The following is a 22,773-nucleotide window of genomic DNA, read 5'->3' as shown; positions in this document are numbered from 1 at the left end:
CTTCAGGAACTTCTATGTTTGGAAAAGAGGACTCCTTACCTGGAGGCTGAACTTGTATTTATAAGTAAGTGGGGGGATGGGGGTGCCTAGGTGGCTCATTTGGTGAAGCGTCTGACTCTCGGTTTCAGCTCAGGTCATGATCTCGCAGTTGGTGGGATCGAGCCCCACATCAGGCTCTGTGCTGATAGCGTGGAGCCGGCTTGGGTTTCTCTCTCCTCTCTCTCTCTGTCCCTCTCCCTGCTCGTGCACTCTCTCTGTCTCTCAAAATAAATAAACAAATAAATAAATAAAAAATAAATAAGTGGGATACAGCAAGACATGAAAAGTAAATTGCATAGGGATGAGGGGGCTTGTAGGAAGGTTTAGGGGTAATTAAACCTCTCTTTCATCTTTAAAAGGTAGGGAGGTCAGGGCACCTGAGTGGCTCAGTAGGTTGGGCATCCGACTTCGGCTCAGGTCATGATCTTGCGGTCCGTGAGTTCGAGCCCCGTGTCGGGCTCTGCGCTGTCAGTTCGAATCTGATGTCTTCATCAGAAGACTCCAATCTGATGTCTTCAATGGGAAATAAGTCTTATATATAAATCCACCTTTCAATAGTCTACAAACACTCTTGTTGATCTGTAGAAAAAAAGTGACAAAGATTTTGAATATAATATTGACTTCCCTAATTTTTTTTATTTAAAAAAATTTTTTTTATGTTTATTCATTTTTTTATAGAGAGAGACAGAACATGAGTGGGGGAGGGGCAGAGAGAGAAGGAGACATAGAATCTGAAGCAGGCTCCAGGCTCTGGGCTTTCAGCACAGAGCCTGACACAGGGCTCGAACTCACGGACTGCAAGATCATGACCTGAGTCCAAGTCGGATACTTTACTGACTGAGCCACCCAGGTGCCCCCAAGCCCTCTGGGTGATTCTGATGAACATTAAGCTTTGAGAACCTCGGCTGTGTAGTTCCAAAGAAAAGGTTATTTTCAAATTAAGAAGACGTTTCCAGATCCAGTTCAAAGCAGGAAAACCAAACAAAACACGGAAGGGAAGAATGCTGGATAAAAGCTTTTCTTCCTAAAACATATGAGAAGATAAATGGAGAGGTTGCTGCGGGAGCACAGAGGTTCATTATAACTACTGGATAAAATATGATTTTCCATAATTTGGCTAAGCAATCTGAAAAATTATAGCCAACCTGAAGAAGAAAGGGCTACTTTTTATTTTGAACTTTTCATTTGGTGGTTTCTGTGTCTAAGTTCTTTGAGGAATTACTGGTTGTGAATATGGGAAGCCCTCTAATAAGGGTAAATACAATGAAATATGCTTTCAATATTTTATTTCCCACCAACATGAAAATGATTAAAAACGACAGAATTCCCAAAGGAAATAATGTCAATATGTTCTTATGGTGCCTAGTTAGTCAATGGTCAATTTGACACATGGCAAGGAAGAGTAGTTTGCTTGTAAGTGACACAATCTGAGAAAAAAGAATTTTTTGTACCTTCAGGAAATGATCCTTGCTAAACTGATATACAGTTTACTGCAGTACAGAAATAAATGCAACTACTTTGACATTAAAATAGACCTGGGTGACTCTTCCCACAGAGCCTGCCCCCTGCCTTGGTGAATAGACCAGAGGTGCACTGTGAACACAGGAGCTCCCAGGGTGCTGTCCGTGCCCCTGGCTGCTGTCTTACGGCAGTGAGAGATGCAAGCACCACAGTGGGACAAGAATGTCCTGAGGGACCTTTTACTGTGGCACTGGATTGCCATCTTGCCTTTTGGTGTTAAGGTCGTGACGGGTCAAAACTATACCAGTAAAAACACGGCTTCTACCGACAGGAAGTCCTAGAAATACTGGTAAAATTTAAATTTAAAATAAAACAAAAGGGGAGCCTGGGTGACTCAGTTGACTGTCCGACTCTTGATTTCAGCTCAAGTCATGATCCCAGGGTCATGGGATCAAGCCCTGTGTCAGGTTCCTCATTGAGCATGAAGCCTACTTGGGATTCTCTCTTTCTCTCTCTCTCTGCCCTCTCCCCCCACTTGTGCTCTCTCACTCTTTCTCTCTCTCAAATAATAAATAAATAAATAAATAAATAAATAACAAAAGAAAGAAGGAGCGGAGGGGACTAGAGAAAAGGTAAGAAATCTCCTTGAATTGAACATGCCCAAACAGGGACTTGAATTAAATGTTATATTTTTTTATAAACCCTTAATGTTAATATTAAGAGCCATCGTCTCTGTTGGAATTATGAAAGGGTTTCCCCCCCGCCCCATAAATTGGCAAAAAATAATATACATGCTATTAAATCCACATATTTATTCAAACCTTTGGATTATGGTTAAGCATATGGTTTAGACACTTCAGATGAAGGTACAATCTCACACATTGTTAAGAAAAGAAACAAGAGGTCCAAAATGGAGTCACTTGTGCTGAGCCCCATGCCAGTGAAGCCAGACATAACACCTATCCTAATTGCATTTTCAGCCTCTCCCAGGAGTGGAAGTTAAACCAATAAGCCTGGAATTACCTGACCAGTACTAGTGAGGTCATCTGCCCGATAGACCTTAAAGGAAGGAGACCTGGCCTGAAACAATCCTTTCCTTTGCTTATGGCTTGCTTGTCCCTGCCCCCTCCTGCCTCTAAAAGGTTCCATTTTGTTTAACTCCTCCTTCCTACTTGCGAAGATGGGCTGCTGCCGATTCGTGAATCATCGAATAAAGCAAACTATATCCTCACATTTACTCCGTTGAATTTTGTGTTTTAGCAACGCCCGTAATTTTTCTGTCACCTTTGCTGCGAAAAGAAAGCCTCTGACAAATGGTCACACTTTCCTGAAGTGTGAAGAAAGAGAGGTGTGTGACTATTCCCTGGTGTCCTGAGCTAGCAGACCTGAAGATTTTGCCTGTCCTGTGGAGCCCCGGGACTGAGAACATGACTGAGCCTTGAGATAACACTAGTTGTGCAGCCAGTAAGGGGGTGGGGGGTGGGGGGAGCAAGGGTTCAGAAGACCATCCCCCCTATGCTTTCCTGCTAGACATGGTACAGCTAACCAGAATCTTCTACCTCATTCCCTGAATTCCTGATGAATTTTCCAGAAGAACAATGAGGTAGAAAAGAAATTAATCTTTACTGAGTGTCTAGCCGGATGCTTTATGCGTGGAGTGCCACGTATGCACAGCTTCGAGGTAGGATGTATATGGCTCACTTGCACGCACCCATCGTTGCCTCCCTACCCAGACTCCCCTTCCCGTCAAGGACGCTGGGCCATTGGCCCTGGAGCTGGCAGCATTTCCCCAACCCCCACTGGGTCTGGTCAGATCCCTGGCTCAAGCTGGGTTAGTCAGTTCTTTCTCTCGGGGGAGTTCTGGAACACAAGGAGGAGCAAAAGGAGTCGGTTAGCTATGGGAACAGAGCTGCAATGCCATATGTGGTCGTAGTTCAAGCTATGACAGACTAAAGCCAGACGCAGAGAAAACTACAAGTGAGCCAAGACAGATGGCTTGCAGAGAGAAGGGCAGACAAGGAACTCTACTGCTGTGTAGATGGCAGGAACTCTGATTTTCTAGTGCAATGTGGTGTGATGCCATTTCCTTTCTTAGAGACCTGAGGGAGGAGATTGAATCCTCAGTAAAGCTACCTTCTATTTATGTAAGGAGGTTTTGCCTTGTGTTCCTGGTATAAAAGAATATATGGGCTTAACCCAATCTGGGAATCTAAGTCTGTATGATATAATTCCCAATCTTCTGCTGGAAAGAAATTAGCATTCTTGATTAAAAAAAAAAAATTAAGGGCCCCTGGGTGGTTTAGCTGGTTAAGCATCCAACCCTTGATTTAGGCTAAGGTCATGATCTCATGGTCCAGGGGATCAAGCCCTACATTGGCTCTGTGCCAACAGCATGGAGCCTACTTGGGATTCTCTCTCTCCCCCTCTCTCTGTCCCTTCCCTGCTTGTGCACTCTTTCTCCCAAAATAAATAAATAAACATTTAAAAAAATAAAACAATTTCATGATAAACTTTAATGAAGAATGCTTCTGGGAAACCTGTCATCCACCCACTCAGCCAAGTGAGACAAAGGTGATCTTTTTTCTTTTTTTTAAGTTTAGTTATTTATTTTGAGAGAGAGAGAGAGAGAGAGAGAGAGGGAGGAGGGGAGAGGCAGACAGAGAAGCCTAAGCAGGCTCTACACTGTCAGAGCAAAGCCTGATTCCGGGCTTGAACTCACGAACCACGAGCTCATGACCAGAACCAAAGACGGTTGCTTAACTGACTGTGCCACGCAGATGCCCCAAGACAAAGGTGATCTTTAATCAAACATCTTTTTCTTTTTTTTGAATCTTTAAAAATGTTTATTTATTTTTGGGAGTGAGACAGAATGTAAGCAGGGGAAAGGCAGAGAGAGAGGGGGACACAGAATCAAAAGCAGGCTCCAGGCTCTGAGCTGTCAGCACAGAGCCTGATGTGGGGCTCAGATCCACGAACTGTGAGATCATGACCTGAGCCGAAGTCAAATGCTCAACTGACTGAGCTACCCAGGCGCCTCAACAAACACCCTTTTCTTATTACATCTGGTCTAATCATCTAACCATGCAAGACTGCACTAAATCTTATACTTAAATTGTCTGAAAAGCTTGCTTTAGCAGGAAGCAATCAATCATTGTGCTGAGGCAGTGGTGGTCAAAATGTGGTCTCACCTGGGCACTTGCTAGAAATTCAAGTTCTCAAGTTCAACCCAGACCTACTGAATAGGTAACTCTTGGGGGTGGGGGCCAGGTGATGCTGACACATGGGAAATTGAAGAATGACTGCCCCGGGGACTCTGAAGCTCATAAAGATGGTTGTTGGATACTTTCAAGAACCACCTCTGGGTTGGGTTGTATGGGAGTGGAGAGACTCTAAGCAGAAACCACCTTTCCATATTCTTCTTGGCACACAGTGGCCTCATTCCAATGAATAAATTATCCTAAAGACAAGGGCTTTGAAAGTTTACTGGGTGGACCCCGTGAAAAGTCCACCCACTGTTTATACCATAAACTGGGGCGGGGCGGGGGGCTTCGGGAATATGACCCATAGGAACCCCAAGCTGCTGGTGAGCCCTGGCTTCCCCACTCAGGAGGAGGTTGACAAATAGGCCCTGCTGAGTCTCCCCTTCCAGGGAACATGCCCAAACAAGTCAGCAAAACTCTGCTTTGCTTGTAGTTATTAGCCATGCGGCTCTCCCACTGACACATTTAGTTTGGGGACAATGTCATGTCCCCAAACAGGAGGCCTTAGACTTGACAGATGGCAAGAGCTAGCATCTTTCTTCAGAATGAGGAACAGTGAAGAAACCTTAATAATTGGGGGAACACAAAGTTGGAAAAGACAAAAATGGTCGCCTCCTCTCTAGACTATTCCTCACCAGCCCCCTCCCACCTTCATCAGTGGGAGGTTGTTTATTCTTTCCTTTGCGCCCCATGGCAGCACCCATCTTCCCTAACACATCCTAATACATCATCCTTGCTTGTATATTGGCTCCTTAATGAGACTCTTTGAGGCCCAAAGCAGTGATTAGTCATTTTTGTGTTCTCTGTGTTTGGCAAAATTTATGTGCTAAATGAATGAGCCTTAACTAGGGCTGACTCAGATGTTTGGGTGGGAAATGGAGTCAACCAGCAGATTCTAAGACTCATTCAGTCAAACCTTCCGACTATACAGATTTCTGTTGGACGCATACTCGTGTTCTCCATCCTACCCCCCGGCCCCACCCCACACACACATAAACACACATCTTGATGTGATTTCGGGCAGTTAAAATTTCCTCTCAGTTTAAAAATGCTTCAAAAAAAATTAAAAAATTAAAAAAAAAATGCTTCAAGTGGCAGTCAGAGCTAATTGCAACAGTCCATCCAAACAGAATTAGCGTCGAGATAACACTTTTAAAGGAAGGTGGGTACTATGCATGTGTAGGGTCATTTCTGTTCCCAACACTCAACCAAAGAAAAACCTTGAGAATTCATACTGCAGTTTTTTCAACCTTGTCAGTTCCTTGGGGCTGCTCAGAAGTGTACCTTTGAGTTCCCAGCGAACAAAGATTTGCTAAGGAAAGGAGGCGTGTCAATAAGATTAGACACTGTTTTCTTAGCTAAGTGCACTGGCACCATTCAGGGACTTGAGGTGCCATTTACATATAAACAGTATAATTGCAGTGATAGCGGGAGCTGGCACAAATTAGGCGGGTGCCGGATATGCTAATTACAATTCTCTACAATCCAAGGAGGCTGTTTGGAAAGAGAATTTAGAATTGGAGAGAATTGAAACCGGTGAGGTTAAGTGACTTCCCAGAAGGTCACACGGCTAATTAATTGGAACTTGTCTGTGTGTTTGGAATGTACAAAAGGTTTGGCGTACGATATCTCATTTAACCCTCCCAACAGCCCTTGGGGGAGTATTTTATCTCTATGATTGTCCTGCTGTTGGCGGACAATGGAAGCTACATAGAGAGAAGTTCAGTCACAATTTGCCCGGATTCGCTCAGCTAGCAAGATCCCCTGTGGTCTGCTGAGATCTCAGCCCCGAGGTCAGTCTGGTCCCAAAGCGGGACATTTGCAGGTCATTCTTTGCTTACCAGGGGCAGAGCAAGGTTGGGTGTCCCGATTCTTTCAGTAAAAATAACTGTAAGTTCTCTACAATCTGAATTAGCCTTCAGGGCGCCTGGCTGGCTCAGTCACTGGTACATGTGACTCTTAATCTGAGGGTAGTAAGTTCAAGCCCAGCATTGGGTGTTTAGCCTACTGAATAAATGAATAAATAAATAGATAGATAGATAGATAGATAAATAGATAAAGTCTTCTATTTAGTTCCCAACCAAATTCACTCTTATCAAGATTTTTATATTTCATTCCATTCCCAGGCTGTCTAAATAGCAACAAAGCTTTTATTAACATTGTGAATCAGGAGCAAATATTTTTACGATTTTCTTTTCCATGTTCCCCCCCATGGGAGATTTGCAGCGTATCTAGCAGCAATCGATGTGGGATATTCTCCGTCCTTACTTTTCCAAAATCAAAAAAGGAAACATTCACGTTTACATATTTGGAGAGGAGTACTTATACTTTAGTAGAGCAAAAGTATTGGATGAATGAATGAATGAATGAATGAATAGATTCATTCCTCCTTTATTCAAGAAATTTCTTAGTGATTAGCAGGGCATCTCTCAGACTTACCCTGAAATGTGTATACAATCTGGTCCCGGCTGTTTGCGCAGGAAAAATATGGAAATGTTGCAATTCATATGCCATAAACCCTGGTTCAGCATTCCGCTCCTGTGCTGTGTCCTGAAGCCGGCCGAGCCTGCAATGACAGGAAATGGGGATCGTCATGACCTAGAGGACCTCAGACAGCTTGGACAGTGTGCAGGGTGGAGGTCAGGGCTGAGCTAGCGGCACCATGAAGGAGATGGGTGGCGGCTGTGCCTAGCATATTGAACTTGTTCAAGGAGGACATACTCTGAATTGATTGGCTTACGGATCTTTGGGGAAGCAGAAAGAGAAGAAGACAAACATTCTGGAGCCCAGAACCAATTTAAAGGATCAGGAAAGCGGCACGGACGAGGGGCTTCTCCTCTTGCAAGCATCTGCTCGCTCCTCTGTCCTCTGAAGGTGCCTTCCAGGCAGAGTTTCAGGGACATGCTCCTGGCCATTCTTTTTCATTCATTTTATTTTCCAGTGAAAATCAACGTCCTCCAAAGCAGACAAACAGGGGGATGGGATTGTGGCAACTGTCTCCCTAGTCATTAATGTGGGAAAAATGCTATGGGAGACAAGGAGCTAAAAACATCCAAATCTGTGACCCAAGAAGCTAAGTCAATTCCACACACGCATGGAAAATCATCGAAAACCTCATGCACCCCGAAGATGTGATTTTCACATCTCGGATGCTATTACTAGTATTAAGGGCTCTCGCAAGGCATTTTGTTAAGTCAGGATTGGATCTGACCACATTGCCTCTGTGCTCAAATAAACGTTTGAGACTGAGATATTTACAGGTTTGGAAGGCATGGACCAAATGCATGCTTCTTATTCATCCTATAGCAAGCACATGCAACCCAAGAGCATTCTTGGTGGGCTGGCGCTTGTCCGTGGTTTCTTTCACCGTGTAGCACGACGGGAAACAACTCCAAACCCAGCGGTGTTGTCAAATGGACACTGGAAAATCACAAGTCGTTTCCCTCATGCCTTAATGGGCTCTGTTTTCCCAAGTCTCAAAGAATCTAATTGCTTCTTCCTTTGCTCCTCTCAAATGACATTCTCACGGGGCCACATTTAAGTTTCTGAAGGGACCTAAAGACAGCCAATTTGGGGGTGGGGGGCACCTCATTGGCTCAGTGGGTTAAGCGTCCGACCTCCGCTCAGGTCATGATCTTGTGGTTCGTGGGTTCAAGCCCCGCATTGGGCTCTTTGCTGATAGCTCAGAGCCTGGAGCCTGCAGCCTGCTTCGGATTCTGTGTCTGCCTCTCTCTCTGCTCCTCCCCCGCTCCCTCTCTCTCTCTCTCTCTCTGTGTCTCGAAAGTAAATCAACATAAAAGAAGAAAAAGAGCCAATTTTTTTCAGGTTCTTAAGGTCAGCCCTTCCTTAGATCACCATACAGGGACAGGCTGTTTCCCCACCTTTTCAATTTCTAACTTCTATAGAATTCATTTGAGCAGAACTCATCTCTCCTGTATGCACTCCACGCGCTCCCAAAGTCCTCTGATTCCTGCTACATATAAAACTCTCCCTCCACCATCATCTCACTCATGAATGGAAATTCCAGAAATGCTCCTGGCTTTCTAAACCCAGAAAGCAGAGGCGATATTGTATCATCGGCCTGACGACCCTTAGTTCTTCCCTTCCAGTTGTCTCTCTAGCAGATCTGTCCTCTGTGCATCTTGCAAAGTCAGCTCCCTGTCACCCCTCGGAAAGGTCCACAGCAGCTCCGATGGGTGCCTGACACGCCCGGGTCACCCCACCTGCAAGGAAGGCAGCTGTTTATGCTGCGAGGGAGCTCAAGGCGTGGCCGTGGCTGTGCCCTGACAGAGCACTTCTGAGTGCAAAGCCTGCCTCCGCCCCTAAACAGTGTGGTGGCATTTGCTGAAGTACCCCTTTCCCTTGCTGCTCGGTTTCTCCATCTGTAAAACCGAGAGAACACGCATACCTAGGGCCCATTGATCCATGCGAGAAGCCTCATTTTCTACCTCCACCATCAAGCCTTGCCAGACGTAATTACTTCCCTCTGCATGTTTTCTTTCTTGTGTGTGTGTGTATATATATATATAATTTTTTTTTTAATTTGCAAACTGGAATACCTGTTTATATTTTTCAAGCACATTCTTAGCGGATTTATACAGGAAGTTAAATTACCAACACAAAGCTGGTTGGAGGGCATGCACTCAGAGGTGCTGGTATCTCGAATTCATGATACATTGCTTCAAACCTCCATCCCCGCCCCCCCCCCCCCCCCCCCCAGCAATAGCTAATCTTGATTCAGGTCTTGCGGGGGTGCTGAATAATATGATTCTGTCTGTATGTATTAACAGTATTTAATACTCGCGGTACTACTTGTTTTGTTACTGGTTGTAATCCTCCCAACAGCCCTATGAGTTAGGCACCATTATTATAAGAAAACAGGGGCATGAAGAGAACGGGTAACTTACCCAAGGATACAAGTTGGCCACGCTGGGGTCTAGCACCAGAGCCCCAGCTCCCAGCTACTGCATCGTGCCTTCCCATAGAAGTAATTCGGCAAGACCTCGCCGCGGATGTTCACCGCGCTTTGAATCACCTACGCCACCCCAAATGAACTTGGCTGTTTTGATTTTGCTCCTTGATATTTGCACGTTTTCCCCACGCTCGCTTCCCTCAGCTTAGGAGGAGCAGGGAAGGAACTAGGGATTGCGGATCTCCTCTTTGCCTTTGATGTCACGCGTCAACATTTTCTGCGGAAGTGCCAACACCAGGAAGTAATAAGGGTAAATAATAGGATAGAGGTCCTTGGCCATCCGTGCTTCTGCGAACACTATACCACGCAAGTCCTGGTCAAAGCAGCTCCTGATTCAAAAGGAAAGCTTCTGGGGATGCCACAGTCCTTGCTTCCTCGGTCATAGATCCACACCTCTCAAATTTTGCAGAAATACTCACCTGCTCCCAGCCGTTTCTGAATTTACAAATTCTTTAAAGGGTGTGAATCTGCTCTGTAATTCACTTTGAAAAGTTCCAGGCATCTAGGAGGTAGTAAATGCTGATGCTTTGAGTTTGATTTCTCCATGCTTCATTAACTGAGATTGTAATGAGTTTCTGTTTGAAAAGCTATAAGATAACCATTCTTCTCATCCATTTTCTTGCCCTGGAGGTATATATAGAAGCAGTATAAACGAAAGCTTTGGACTCCATAATTTTCAGTGAATAAGGCCAAAATGAAATCCAGAAGGTTCTACTTGATAGAATGTTGTCTAAGATTCTAGAATCTTGCAGAATGAATAGATGGGAGGGTATCATCCCTGAAGAGGGATTTAAACAGACGACAATGCTATGTTGTTCTAAGTTACAAGTGGCAACTCCCTTGACCTTGATGATGCATCTGTAGAGCCTTTGAAGAGTGGGAGCAAGGAAAGAAAAAGAAAGGCAACTTTTATGATTAAATAAAATCATGATCCGTGCAGAATGTTTCTCAGCATGTGGAATATTCACGATACCAGACAACAACAAAGATGCTATTTTTGTCTTCTTGAAGAATAAAGACCAGAAGGAAAGCCATGTAATGATGGGAGCTCCTGCGCTTCTCCAGTTCTGTAAGTTCTTAGCTGTCTTCCTTCTTGACACCTACTTGCTCCAGTGGTGAGTTCTATTAGTTAGGTAATAGGCAGAGATACACTACATACCCACTGTATGACGATTTCTGTATTGCCCTATGGCTCTGTACTTGAGAAGGTTACACTCCGTGGACGACAGCCAAGAATACGTCTATAGAGCTGAAAGAGAACCCTTTGCCCAGACCAGAATCTGTTCTGTGGCATTTTTGGACACACGGCCTTCAGCATAGGCAACGCTCTCCCAGAGAACTTGCCGTTGTACTTTTAAAGATAGCCCATTCCATTCTATCTCGCTTATCTTTTTCAGGACGAAGACAATGAAAACCTTCAAATACTGTGTTTCATTCCTTTGAAATACTGACTAGGCAATGAATTTTTATTTTATTTATCTCCTCATTCTATGCTTCTATGATTATTTCCTTTTTCATTACTTGGTAAATTTCCAAACTCCTTGATTATATTTGAGAAGCACCCCACAGAGAAAACAGAAATAAGTAAACAAATTAAGCTGCATGGCAGAAAAGAATTGCGGGTTCATGAAATCACTGAATGCTGCATCGTAGATTATGAAATGGCATTATGTTGCTGGAAAAATTAAGATACTCATGTCACTGTAGAACAAAAGCAATTTGGGTGCCTGAGTGGCTCAGTTGTTAAGCCTCTGACTTTGGCTCAGGTCATGATCTCACAGTTTGTGAATTTGAGTCCCACATCAGGTGAGCTCGAGCCCCGTTTCTGGTAAGCCCTGCTTCTTTCTCTCTCTCTGTCTCTGTCTCTGCCCCTTGCTCACTTGCGTCCTCTCTCTCTTTCAAAAAGAAAAAGTGGGGGGTTCCCTGGGTGGTTCAGTTGGTTGCATCCAGCTTCAGCCCAGGTCATGATATCATGGCATGTGGGTTCGAGCCCCGCATCAGGCTCTGTGCTGACAGCTCAGAGCCTGAATCCTGCTTCGGACTCTGTGTCTCCCTCTCTCTCTGCCCCACCTCTGCTTGCACTCTGTCTCTCTCAAAATAAATACACATTAAAAAAAAAAGAACAAAAGCAATTTTTGGAGTTAAAGATTGTCTATTCAGCATCATCTCCACCGTAGGTTTTGATCTGGGCAGCTATTAAGGAGGTTGAGGTGCTCGCAGACTTGTCGTCTTTAAATAGATAATGATTTTTCAATATTTATATAGTCCTTTTCAAGGACAAACAAGACACATTAAAGCACGAAGGTTATGTTTCACATAGTCATAGATTTGTGAAACACAGAGTGAATACCATATACCATTTCAGCTTGATTCTTTGCCTTATGCTGGCCATCATAATTATCCGTTTACCAGGGGCAACACCCTGTGGCTAAGTCCGGTTTATTGCTCATGGCAGTGAGGGAGAAAGGACAACCCAGGAGCCTTCAGTAGGAGGGTGTGAAAGAAAACCCAGATTTGGTCTCGGGTGATTTGGGGGAGGGTGTAGTGAAGTGGGACTTTGCTGTTGATTGGATGATGTCAGGAAGTGGGCTATTTCTGAATGGGTATCTTAATGAATCTTATAGAAGGAGGGACGATGGAGCAAGGCTGAAGCTACAATTGGTAAGAAGCAGCAGTCATTCAAATTAGGGATCAGAGAGGGATATTTGAGCATTTGAGTGGTTTAGAAAGTGGTCGTGTTTTGTCTTTGTTCACACGGGACTACTGGGGGAGTGCTCTTGTTTTGGTCTTGACCCATACGATCCCAGAGTGGCCTTGTCTGATGCTGAGCCTCTGTGACACTGTTTATGTTTAATGGGAGAATACCATGGCCTGGTTTTGAGATCTGGGCCAGATCCCAGGGAACAGGGAGGCCTGGGTGATAGTGGAGGCCAGGTCCAGATGTCAGGGACAGCTTTTCTCTTATAATAATCTCCATATGAGATTATGAGCCCCATCATGGCAGATGCCATTCTTTTCATCACTGCTATTCCCAATAGCTATATATAGCCTGGCATTTTTGAAGGTGTTCAATAAATAATCTTTGAATGGATGTGTGTATAAATGACTGAGTGTATGAGCAGGCTATGGAGATTCTTCAACAGTCTTCTAGCCAATTATATTTAAAAGAGTTAAACAAAACAAAGAGAGTTCATGTCTTCTTAGCGTAGGTGGACATGAATGAGTCAGTCTGCTCCAATCAGGAGACATTCTTACCTTGAGGAATGTGCATTAGTCATAGAGTGACCTTATGGCCTGAGCCACCTGTTCAGGTCCAGTGCATGCTTGTTGTCTCATGTAATTATTAATGGTGCCCCTTCATTCTCAAATATTCTATGGTTTGATTACGATCTTCCTAATTATGGACTGGAAGACTGCTTTAGAATAACAACCAGTGGTCCCTGTCCTGGGGGTTCCTAACTAGGGACTAACAAAAGGACAGGATGACGATTCTCTCCAATGCCTCTTACCTGCTTTTCAAATTCTCAGATCCCGTGGGCAGCATTTAAAGAGGCAAGTGTGAAACGGACTTACTCTAAGCAATACCGAAGGCCACTTAAAAAACATGATTAACTCTCAATAGTCTGCCCCGATAGGGTAATCAAGAATATGCATGACTAACATTTGTCATATTTATTCCATCATATGAACCTTTTTCATTATACTGTCCTCCTATTAAAATTGGTTTATATTGGGTGGTACATTTTGTCTGAGAATGAACAGAGGTGGCCTACAATTTGCTATAGATAATCCCATGTTGATAATTAAAATAGCATGGGCAAATTCACCTCAACCTCCAGATTCATGAAGCTGGGACATTCATTAAAGCTTATTTAAGTTCAACTCTCTAATTTTACAGATAAGGCCTCAAAGGTCCAGGAAGACTGAACTATTTTGTCCAAGGTAAAAGAACAAATCATTGTGATCAGGTACGGAGCTTACATTGTTATATCGCCTCATGGGTAAAATTCTCTTGACAGTAAGTTTACATAGAAATAGTAATCAGAATGTATTCATACGTGTGAACTTTCGTAGTGTTGTATTTCCTGAATTAATCAGGAAACTTCTAAGTACGATGTGCTGTGGAGCCCTCTATAAATCCATTGTGCTATTTTTGCTTTCCATGTAAACAACTCTTATTTTATATGGAAAGAAGAGCACTGTGGTTGGGAAAGCCAATCAGTGAGATAAAGTGGTTTCTGGCATCTTCTATTTCACATCCCCATTTCTGTTTTGAAAGGTAGTAACTGTGTAAGTAGAGATGTAAATAATAGTGAATTACTATAAAAGCAAACACACACATGCTGTACATTTCAGAAGCTGCATAGTGAAATCTGGAATGTTCTAAATCAAGGGAGACAAACATAACATATTAATTTCCCTGAGTTTTTCAGAGTATACATGCTGCTAATGAGGAGAGGTAGAGAATTTTGATTAGTTTCCCTTATTTAACAGTGTATTTTCCATGTGCGTGAAGCTTAGAATCTCAAAATAATTTTAAACAATAATTAAAAATATTTTGGAGGGCGCCTGGGTGGCTCAGTCAGTTGAGCCTCTGACTTTGGCTCAGATCATGATCTCACTGCTTGTGAGTTCGAGTCCCGCATCAGGCTCTGTGTTGACAGCTCAGAGCCTGGAGCCTGCTTTGGATTCTGTGTCTCTGTCTCTCTCTGCCCCACCCCCACCAGCATCTCTCTCTCTCTCTCTCTCTCTCTCTCTCTCTCTCTCTCTGTCTGTCTCAAAAATAAATAAACATTAAAAATTTTTTAAAAAATATTTTAGCAGTTATGTTGCCAGAAAAAGGAAGCCCAAATTTCTAATTGTAAGTTTAGCAAACATGTCAAAAGCTTTAATAAGGGAACACTGCCTCATTTAATGAAAGGAAGTCTTAGAATTATCAACATTTCCAGACTCATTTTCTCCTTGCTGGGGGAGGGATGCCGTCACAACACCGACCACTAGGGGGCACCCCCCAACACATCTTACCTGTTTCCGTACAGAAACAGTGGATCTCAACTCGGTCAGTGCACAGCGCCCCCCTCCCCTCCCCAAATGAGAATCATTATATGCGTATCACTCCACTAAACATATTTTCATTTTAAATGTTTATTTTTTTTTTTTGAGTGAGAGAGGCAGAGAGAGGGAGACAGAACTCCAAGCAGGCTCCACAAAATAATCTGCATTTCAACATATATATAAGGCTTAGGTACAAATACTAGAAAATATATATAATGAGGTAGTTAGATTCTACACGTAGAAGCAATTAGCTAAAACACAAATACAAGTGGGTTATGGTGATGACTCATGTACTTTAAGTGGTGCTGCCATCAATGACAGAATGACTGAAGACGAAGAAGTCATTGTAAATCTAAAAGTTGTCAGCCATGACTTCTATTGTAGCTTCATTCCTTTTTTAAAAATCCAGTATAGGGATGCCTGGGTGGCTCAGTTGGTTGGGCATCCAACTTTGGCTCAGGTCATGATCTCCCAGTTTGTGAGTTTGAGCCTTGCGTCGGGCTCTGTGCTGAGAGCTTGGAGCCTGGAGCCTGCTTCTGATTCTGTGTCTCCCTCTCTTTCTCTAACCCTCCCCTGCTTGTACTCTGTCTCTCTCTCAAAAATAAATAATAAACATTTAAAATTTTTTTAAAAAATCCAGTACATATGGGAACGCTAAAAATTCTGCTTTATATGTAGAAGCGTTGCATTTATGTGTAAAACTGTGCTATCGTCCAATGTTTGTGTCTCTCTCAGCCCCAAATTCATGTGAAGGTCTCAGGAGGTGGGACATTCAGGAAGTGATTAGCTCGGTTTGGTAGAGGCTTCATGAATGGAATTAGTACTATTACAAAACAGACCCCAGACGGGTTGGCCTTGTGAGAACACCAGACACGTGACCCCATGTGAGGACACGAGAAGATGGCCGTCTGCAGTCAGGGAGAGCTTTCACCTGAACTTGGCCACACAGGCACCCTGAGCTCAGTCTTCCAGCCTCCAGGACTGTGAGAAATAAATTTCTGTTGTTTACAAGCCACCCAATCAATGGTATTCTGTGATAGCTGCCCAAATGGACTAGGACAGTCACATTCTAGGCTCAGATAGTGACAGGTTTGTTTTTTGTTTTTTTAACCGATGTGAATGTTTCAGAAGGGCTTTTGGAAGTTGGACAGTATGTGGAACAATTCTTCTCAAGGGCATACTGTGACATTCAGCATCCCTGACCCCTCCCCTAAATTCCACAAGTGCCCCGCAACCCAACTGTCAAGATAAGAAAAAGTACGCCAGAATGCCCCTAAAGGTGCTTCTACACTCATTGAGAACCACTGGTCAAGGGCAAAAGGCCCTCCCTTCTACCCTCATGTATGTCCTTCCTCTAGCTCTCAGAGGAGAGGGAGATTTGCCTCCTTCCCCACAAGACTGGCCCCTGGACAGCACTTTGGTGGGACGTTGTCTCCAGTTCAGATTTAGAGTACATCTCTATCTTGGTCTTTCCACGTCTGTCATCTGGAACTTCACACTCAGCATTGGAAGGAGTTTCAAAAAGGAACAGGAGGAAATGCAAATGATGAGCATATGACACCCAGAGCTGTGCTAGAAATACCAACACAGGGTTTCTAGGATGTGGTCAGACAGTTACCTGCATCAAATGTATTTGTTAAACATACAGATTCCAGGGCTCCACTCCACACCTTTGAAATCACATCTCCGGAGCATGTGGCCATAGAATCTGCATTTTAAAAAATGTCTATTTATTTTAAGAGAGAGAGAGAGAGAGAGCTCACACATGAGTGAGAGAGGGGCAGAGAGGGGGGGGTGGGGAGAGAGAGAATCCCAAGCTGTGTCTGTGCTGTCAGAGGCTGACATAGGGCTCGAACTCACAAAGCACGAGATCATGACCTGAGCTGAAATCAAGAGTCGGCTTTTCCACTGTTTTCAAAGAGGATTGCTTCTGATGATTTAAGCAAAGAATGATTTCATATTCTAAATGCACTTTTGTATTAAAATAAGGGAAAACACTGGAAAAGTGGATGTCCCTAGGTTTGGACAAGGTTTTGAGGGTACAGAAATTCTGCATATAATTCTGCCTGTGCATCCAGAGCAGTAAAGGAAGCGTAGTCCCACGTCATATTATTCCCACTATGAGTCAAACAAGGTTTAAAAATATTCGTATCTCTTTATATAACTGTGGCGATACTAGATTTTCTAAGTTTTGCTCCAAGTTTGGTTTGCTCACATTTTAAAAGAGTATTGATTATTCCACTGGTATTAAATGATAATGGCGATGATGAGAGTGATAATAATACCTTCCTTACCCAAGGGCACAGAGAGTGCTAATGCCTTAGGCAGCATCTGGACCCAGATTTCCCTGGTGTGGAAGCTTCAGCTCTTGTCACTATCCCACACTGCTCCTTGACAATGGATACAGTCATACCAAATTACGTACCACACCAACGATGCTGCATGCAGTAGGCCTCTGCAAAAGAATGAGAAAATCAGAACCTTGGTAGAGAGTGCAAGTATCTAGGGAGTGCAAGTATTTATAACGTAGGGTTTATAATGCAGGGAACTGATTACAGAAAGGGGGAGGAGTCGAGAGCCCAACTGGGAACAGTGAAGGAACCCAGAGATCTGCAACCACAGGAAACCACCAGCACCCTTGACTGAGAGGCAACAGGCGGTGGCGACGTTACCAGAAGCCATGGGGCATCCAGTGAAAGCTGAGAGAAACCCAGTCAGCCAGTGCACGAAGGAGACCAGGCCACTCTGAAGAAGCCACGGGAGGCAGAGAGAGAAGGTGATAACCCTGGTTTCTCCCTTGCTGTTACACTCCAGTCTCTGCGGGCCTCGCCCAGTCGGCCACCCCAGGAACCTGGAAAACCAACCTCATCAGTTGTTCCCTCCCCTGTACAGAGCAGGCAGGGAAAGGCCAGGACTGGGTCTGAGAGCTGACGGATCCAAACAGACATCCCCACGTGGGATTTTGTTGTTGTTTTCCAGAATACAGCACCTTATGGCTTCTTTAAATAGTAACCCCCTAACACCTTTAGACTTACTTGATGGAACAAAAAAATTTTCTTTTTAAATCACATGACTTTAAAAACATCTATTCATGCAAGAGGATATCTTTTTTATACCTGTAACGTACTGAATATTGGCAAAAGAAAGCATTACTGAATGCCTTCTTGCCAAGGGCCAGCAGAAACAATTGCCAGGCTAACAATTCAGGGTATGAATTTTGCTTGACTTCTTATCTGAGGCAAAGGGAAGCTGGTACAAATAGTACGGTCATCTGGCTAAAACTTTTGGAACACTAACTTACTGGAACATTTTACGGTGGCCTTTTGCGTGATTACATACGGTATGAGGAACTTGGGCTAGGAGTCCTGGGCACAATTCTTCGGAAATGTAGGGTATTGGAGACTTCTGGGTCTCTGGAGGAAGTTCTAAGTGAAGGTCCTGGCCCCTGAATTACACAATAGGTTGTGCTCCCGGACTGACAGCCAGTTTCTGATTAAAGGCCGGTCACCCGAAGGGGAGAGTTGGAGCGCCCTCTAGGGGAGAGATGGCTATCCCTGGGTGCCGGGCCTGGGCACCTCCCGCTGCTCTCTGCAGTCTCTTTTTTTCTTCAAATACTCCATGAAATACGGCTGTGGTCTTAGCAGACATTGCGTCAAAGGAGATTCAGGACAGATTATACTCTGTGTGTGCTGTCACACATTCAGAGCACTTGCCAGGTAAATGGCTCAAAAAACATGAACAGCAGCAGAGAGGTCAGCATTTCGGTGCCCTCAGAGCTCGGCCACAGAACGTGGCCCAGCATCACTGCCGGCATCTAAGGAGAAGCCGACGGGCTGTCTTCTGGGCGTATGACTCTCCTGACTTACAGTGATTTTTTAAAAAAGCACTTTCTCCTGCCTTTTTTGAAGGAGGCGGCTAAGTAGGGTAATTTGTGGTTAAGATCATAGACTTTGGAGCCTAGTTTTCCTCGTATCCTCCCAAGTCTATCTCCGTTTCTCTACCCCTACCACTACCGTGTTGCCACAGCCACTGACTGTTCCCGCTCACGGCTCTCCGTCTCCTCCCTGCTGCCACTGCTGGGATCTTTCCAGGCAAATAAGATCAGCCATATTCACCATCCTCCAAAGGCTGGCCCAGCCTTTAGGATATTATCCACAGCGTATATGGTCCCACCAGCCCTCCAGTGATATCTCACCTCCAGCCCCTGCTCTGCAAATCCCCGACAACCACCCAACAACAGCCCATCCTTGTGGGAAAACTCCCATCTTCCCAGGCAGGGTTCGGGTGGAAGGGGTGGGGGGGTAAATGCTCTCCACAGCAACTTGTAATTCTTGACTGTTCCTTTGCCTCCTGGCAAAGCCAAGTCTAGACAAGGGGCTGGGCCTTGCTCCTTTGAGTAGCACTCAACACCCAACGCCTGGGACAAAAACGGGACTCAAGGATATTTGAAAAGCACTTTACAGTTTGCACAGCGTTTCTCACGTCTGCTGATTTAATCGTCACCACGCTCATGTAGCGGTATTTTCTAATTATACAGGCAAGGGGACTGAGGCTCGAAAAGGTCGGTGGCCCACGTTAGACTCCCAAGGGGCAGAACCGGTACTCAACCCGTGGCAGGACTGAGAATTCTACAGACTTTGTGTGAATCCCGACCCGGCCATGGACTGGCTAAAGCACCGACTTCACCTCCCTGCTCCCGTGACCTCATCCTTAAAGAAGACAGTAATTCCAATTCGGGCTTGCTGTGAGGATTAAATAAAACAATGCCTATGGAGTGTCTAACAGCGCCTGGCTCGCGGCCGGAACTATAAATGTGAGTTCCCTTTCTGACCCCAAGCTTGGCGAGCTGCTTCTCCTATTTCTACGGCAGCTCCTCCTTCTCCGAGCTCCGGAGGCCACAGGGGGTGCCAACTGTAGAGCACGGTGCCCGCTTTGACGCGATAGCTGCATAGGGTACCAGCAGTCCTTAGAGGAGTGTGGGGACTACGCGCACAGCTGTGAGAAGACAGCGGGGACGGAACTAGGAGAACCTAGGAGGCAAGGGTTGGATGGAGGGGCCCGTGGGGGCCGTTGGTCAACAACAGAGGGGGGGCTGGGACCCCACTGCACACACCACCCAGGGGGCCACTCACGTCTCCCGGACATCCAGTCTCCCGCAAGTGGCCAGTGTCCGCCTCTCTGCCACCCCACTTCACCCTTGCTACTTCCTTCCCTCCCCAACTCTCGGCACTGTCCTTAGAGCCTCAAAAAGCAAGGAGGGTCCCAGGGCGAAGAACGCTGGGGGCCGCGTCCGGCGCGCGAGCCCGCGGAGCTCAGGCCCCGCCCCCCTGCCCTCCAGCCCCCACCCCCGCCGCCGGCTGGCGGGAGGAGGGACATGCGCACGCGTTGGCTGGGCGCAGGGCGCCGGGAGGCGGGGGAGCGCGCGTGCAGTTCCTCCCCACCCGAGCTGGCGGGCGCTGCGGGGAGCTGGGCGGCCGTGGGCGGGGAACCCGACGCGGGAGCGGGGAGCGCGCCGCCAGCGGACGAGTGCGGGTGTGCGGACCCGCGAGCCCGGAGCGCAGCGTCTAGGGATGCGAGCGGCAGGGAGCCGCCGCGCCGTTGTGCCGGGTGAACTCGAGCGGCAGTGACCTCAGCGAGGGGAGAGCGGGACGACGGCGGCCGCCAGCCCCGCTGGGATCCTGGGGGCCAGGGGTGCGCGGGGAACGGCGGCGGCGCGAGAGCGCGGGGCGCAGACCGGGCGGGGCTGGGGACAGTGATGAGCGGGCGCGCGGGGAGGCTGCACGCCGCCGCCGCCGCCCGGAGCATTTGCCGCCCGAGCTGCTGCTCGCGGCCCGGGACCCGGCCATGGAGACGCTGAACGGCCTCGCGGGCGGCGGCACCCCGGAGGCGAAGCCGCTGCCGCCCGGCCAGCACCACCGCCACCATCACCTCCACCCGCTGGCCGAGCGTAGGCGGTTGCACCGCGCGCCCTCGCCCGCCAGACCCTTCCTCAAGGATCTGCACGGCCGGACCCCGGCGTCCGGCCCGGCCCTGGCCGCCCCCTCCTCGGGCCGAGCCCAGGCGCCCGCCGCCCCACGCTCTCCCAGCCTCGCGGGCAAAGCGCCGCCCTCGCCAGGAACCCTGGCCGCGCCCGGCCGCCTCTCTCGGCGCAGCGGCGGCGCCCCTGGCGCGAAGGACAAGCCGCCGCCGGGAGCCGGGGCCAGGGCAGCGGGAGGCGCCAAGGCCGCTCCGGGCCCCAGGAGGGTGGCGCGCACGGCGCCCGGGGAGCTGCTGCCCCGGGCAGGGAGGCCGCCGCCGCCGCCCGGGACCGAGCCGCTGTCCGCCGCTGCCAAGGGCCGCAAAGCCAAACGCGGCTCCGGGGCGCCCCCCGCCCGTGCCGCCGGGCCGCCGGTCCCCGCCGCCCCGATCCCCGCCGTGATCCTCGCCGTGACCTCCGCGGCCGGCTCCCCGGCTCCAGGCTCGCGCATCAGCCACACGGACAGCAGCTCCGACCTCTCCGACTGCCCCTCCGAACCCCTGTCCGACGAGCAGCGCCTGCTCCCCGCCGCCAGCAGCGACGCCGAGTCTGGCACGGGCTCCAGCGACCGGGAACCGCTGCGAGGAGCCGCTACGACGAGCCCCGCGGCTCGGGGGGCGCCGCCCGGCAGCCCCGAGCCCCCCGCGCTCCTTGCCGCGCCTCCCGCCGCCGGCGCCTGCCTCGGGGGTCGGAGCAGCCCGGGCGGGGTCCCCGCGGGGTCCCTGGGAACTGGCGTGGCGGAGGATGCCGGGGGACGCGCGCCGTTCGAGCGAACGGTCCCCGGGATCCCCAAGGACCCCGGTCTTGGCGAGCAGACCCGACTGATCCCGGCGGCCGCGGTGGAGGAGGAGCTGCTGCGGGAGATCGAGGAGCTGCGCTCGGAGAACGACTATCTCAAGGTGAGCAGCCGGCTCCGCCGCGGGTGTCCCGGAGGCCACCCCGAAAGGTCTGGGTGCGGGCGGGGACCCGCGAGCCCTGCCTGCCCGGTCCTGACAAGCCCGTTCTCTCTTCTGCCCTTCACTTTCCCGCCCCCGCACACACTGGGCGTTGGGAACTTAAGCTAAAACTTCTGGAAGGAGCAGCAAGACCTGTGGGTTCTGGCGGGTTCCCACCCCACTTAGCTTTTCTTGTTTCTTGGAAGTCTTGCTTCTTCCTGCTGACGTCTTTGCCTCTGTTGATGTGCCGGGAGAGAGGTGGCCAGAATCACATTTTGGATACACAGCCGACTCTCTGTGGGGCCAAAACATGCACACCCTCACCTGTGGGATCTGGCTACCCCTAGCCAAGGAGCTCTGGTCGCGGCCTAGGGCAGGTGCGTGTAGGTTCTGGAGCCTGCAGTGGGCCAGGCTGCGGATGTGCCAGATGCTTTTCCTGCGTTTACAGAACGTGAGACCCCCTCTATTTTCTCGGAGGGGGGTGCTCCCAGTGTTTCGGTGATACACCTCAAGTTCAGGGGCCCCATGAGGGTGGCCTGTGTTGAGGGACAAGGAGTTGGCAGGTTTGGCCTGCCTGTCCTTTGTAGGCGTCCACAAGCTGGTGTTTTGTGTCAGGAGAGACCGCTTGATTTCCCCCAGCACTCCAGCACTTTTGAGGGAATTGCAAACCTCTGCCCCCCTACCTCTGAGGATTTTTCCTACGGGCCTGCTAGCTAGCAATGGCCTTTTGGTCTTGTTAGCTTTGGGGCACTCGATCTGACTTCCATCTTTTCTCCCAAGAGGAGGTCAGGTTGGTCCTGCAGAACAGAGGACTTACAGTGTTGGGGGAATGGGGTTCAAGACAGTTGAAGTGACTTGAGAGAAAATAAGGGGGGTAGTACGGGGGGCAACTGTTTTAATTTATTGTAGTGCTCAAGTTAGTGAATAACTACAGCGGTACCAATCTTTTCACGTTTCTGTTAAGATGATAACATATATCTCCCAAACCAGTGGATGTCCCTCCTTCATCTGGGTGATGTGACTTGTACTTTTTCT

General features: G+C 47.8%; 1 protein-coding gene and 1 long non-coding RNA gene across 14 annotated transcripts in view; one reads left to right on the top strand and one right to left on the bottom strand.

The window, feature by feature from the left end:
- Nucleotides 1–225: 225 nt before the first annotated feature.
- On the bottom strand, nt 226–20,061 carry LOC122470568. Its single transcript, XR_006293938.1, has 4 exons — nt 17,082–20,061; nt 9,668–10,599; nt 7,200–7,326; nt 226–618 (listed from the first exon to the last, which is right to left on the bottom strand). It is a non-coding gene; the product is annotated as an uncharacterized LOC122470568 (long non-coding RNA).
- Nucleotides 20,062–20,233: 172 nt separating this feature from the next.
- MTCL1 (microtubule crosslinking factor 1) overlaps nt 20,234–22,773 on the top strand; it is a 130,680-nt gene continuing 128,140 nt past the window's right edge. For 5 of the 13 annotated variants that reach the window (XM_043558301.1, XM_043558311.1, XM_043558302.1 and 2 more), the window contains exon 1: nt 20,236–21,702. In XM_043558301.1, the coding sequence (XP_043414236.1) occupies nt 20,632–21,702 (1,071 nt within the window). In that variant the 5' untranslated portion in view covers nt 20,236–20,631. Of the gene's footprint in view, nt 21,703–22,773 lie in introns of all 13 variants that reach the window. The other 8 variants (XM_043558304.1, XM_043558303.1, XM_043558305.1 and 5 more) reach the window with 4 other exon arrangements.

This window comes from Prionailurus bengalensis, chromosome D3 (assembly GCF_016509475.1).
Source record: "Prionailurus bengalensis isolate Pbe53 chromosome D3, Fcat_Pben_1.1_paternal_pri, whole genome shotgun sequence".
Classification (NCBI taxonomy): Eukaryota; Metazoa; Chordata; class Mammalia; order Carnivora; family Felidae; genus Prionailurus; species Prionailurus bengalensis.
The sequence above is the reverse complement of the archived record's forward strand: the minus strand, read 5'-3'. Positions and strand labels throughout refer to the sequence as shown.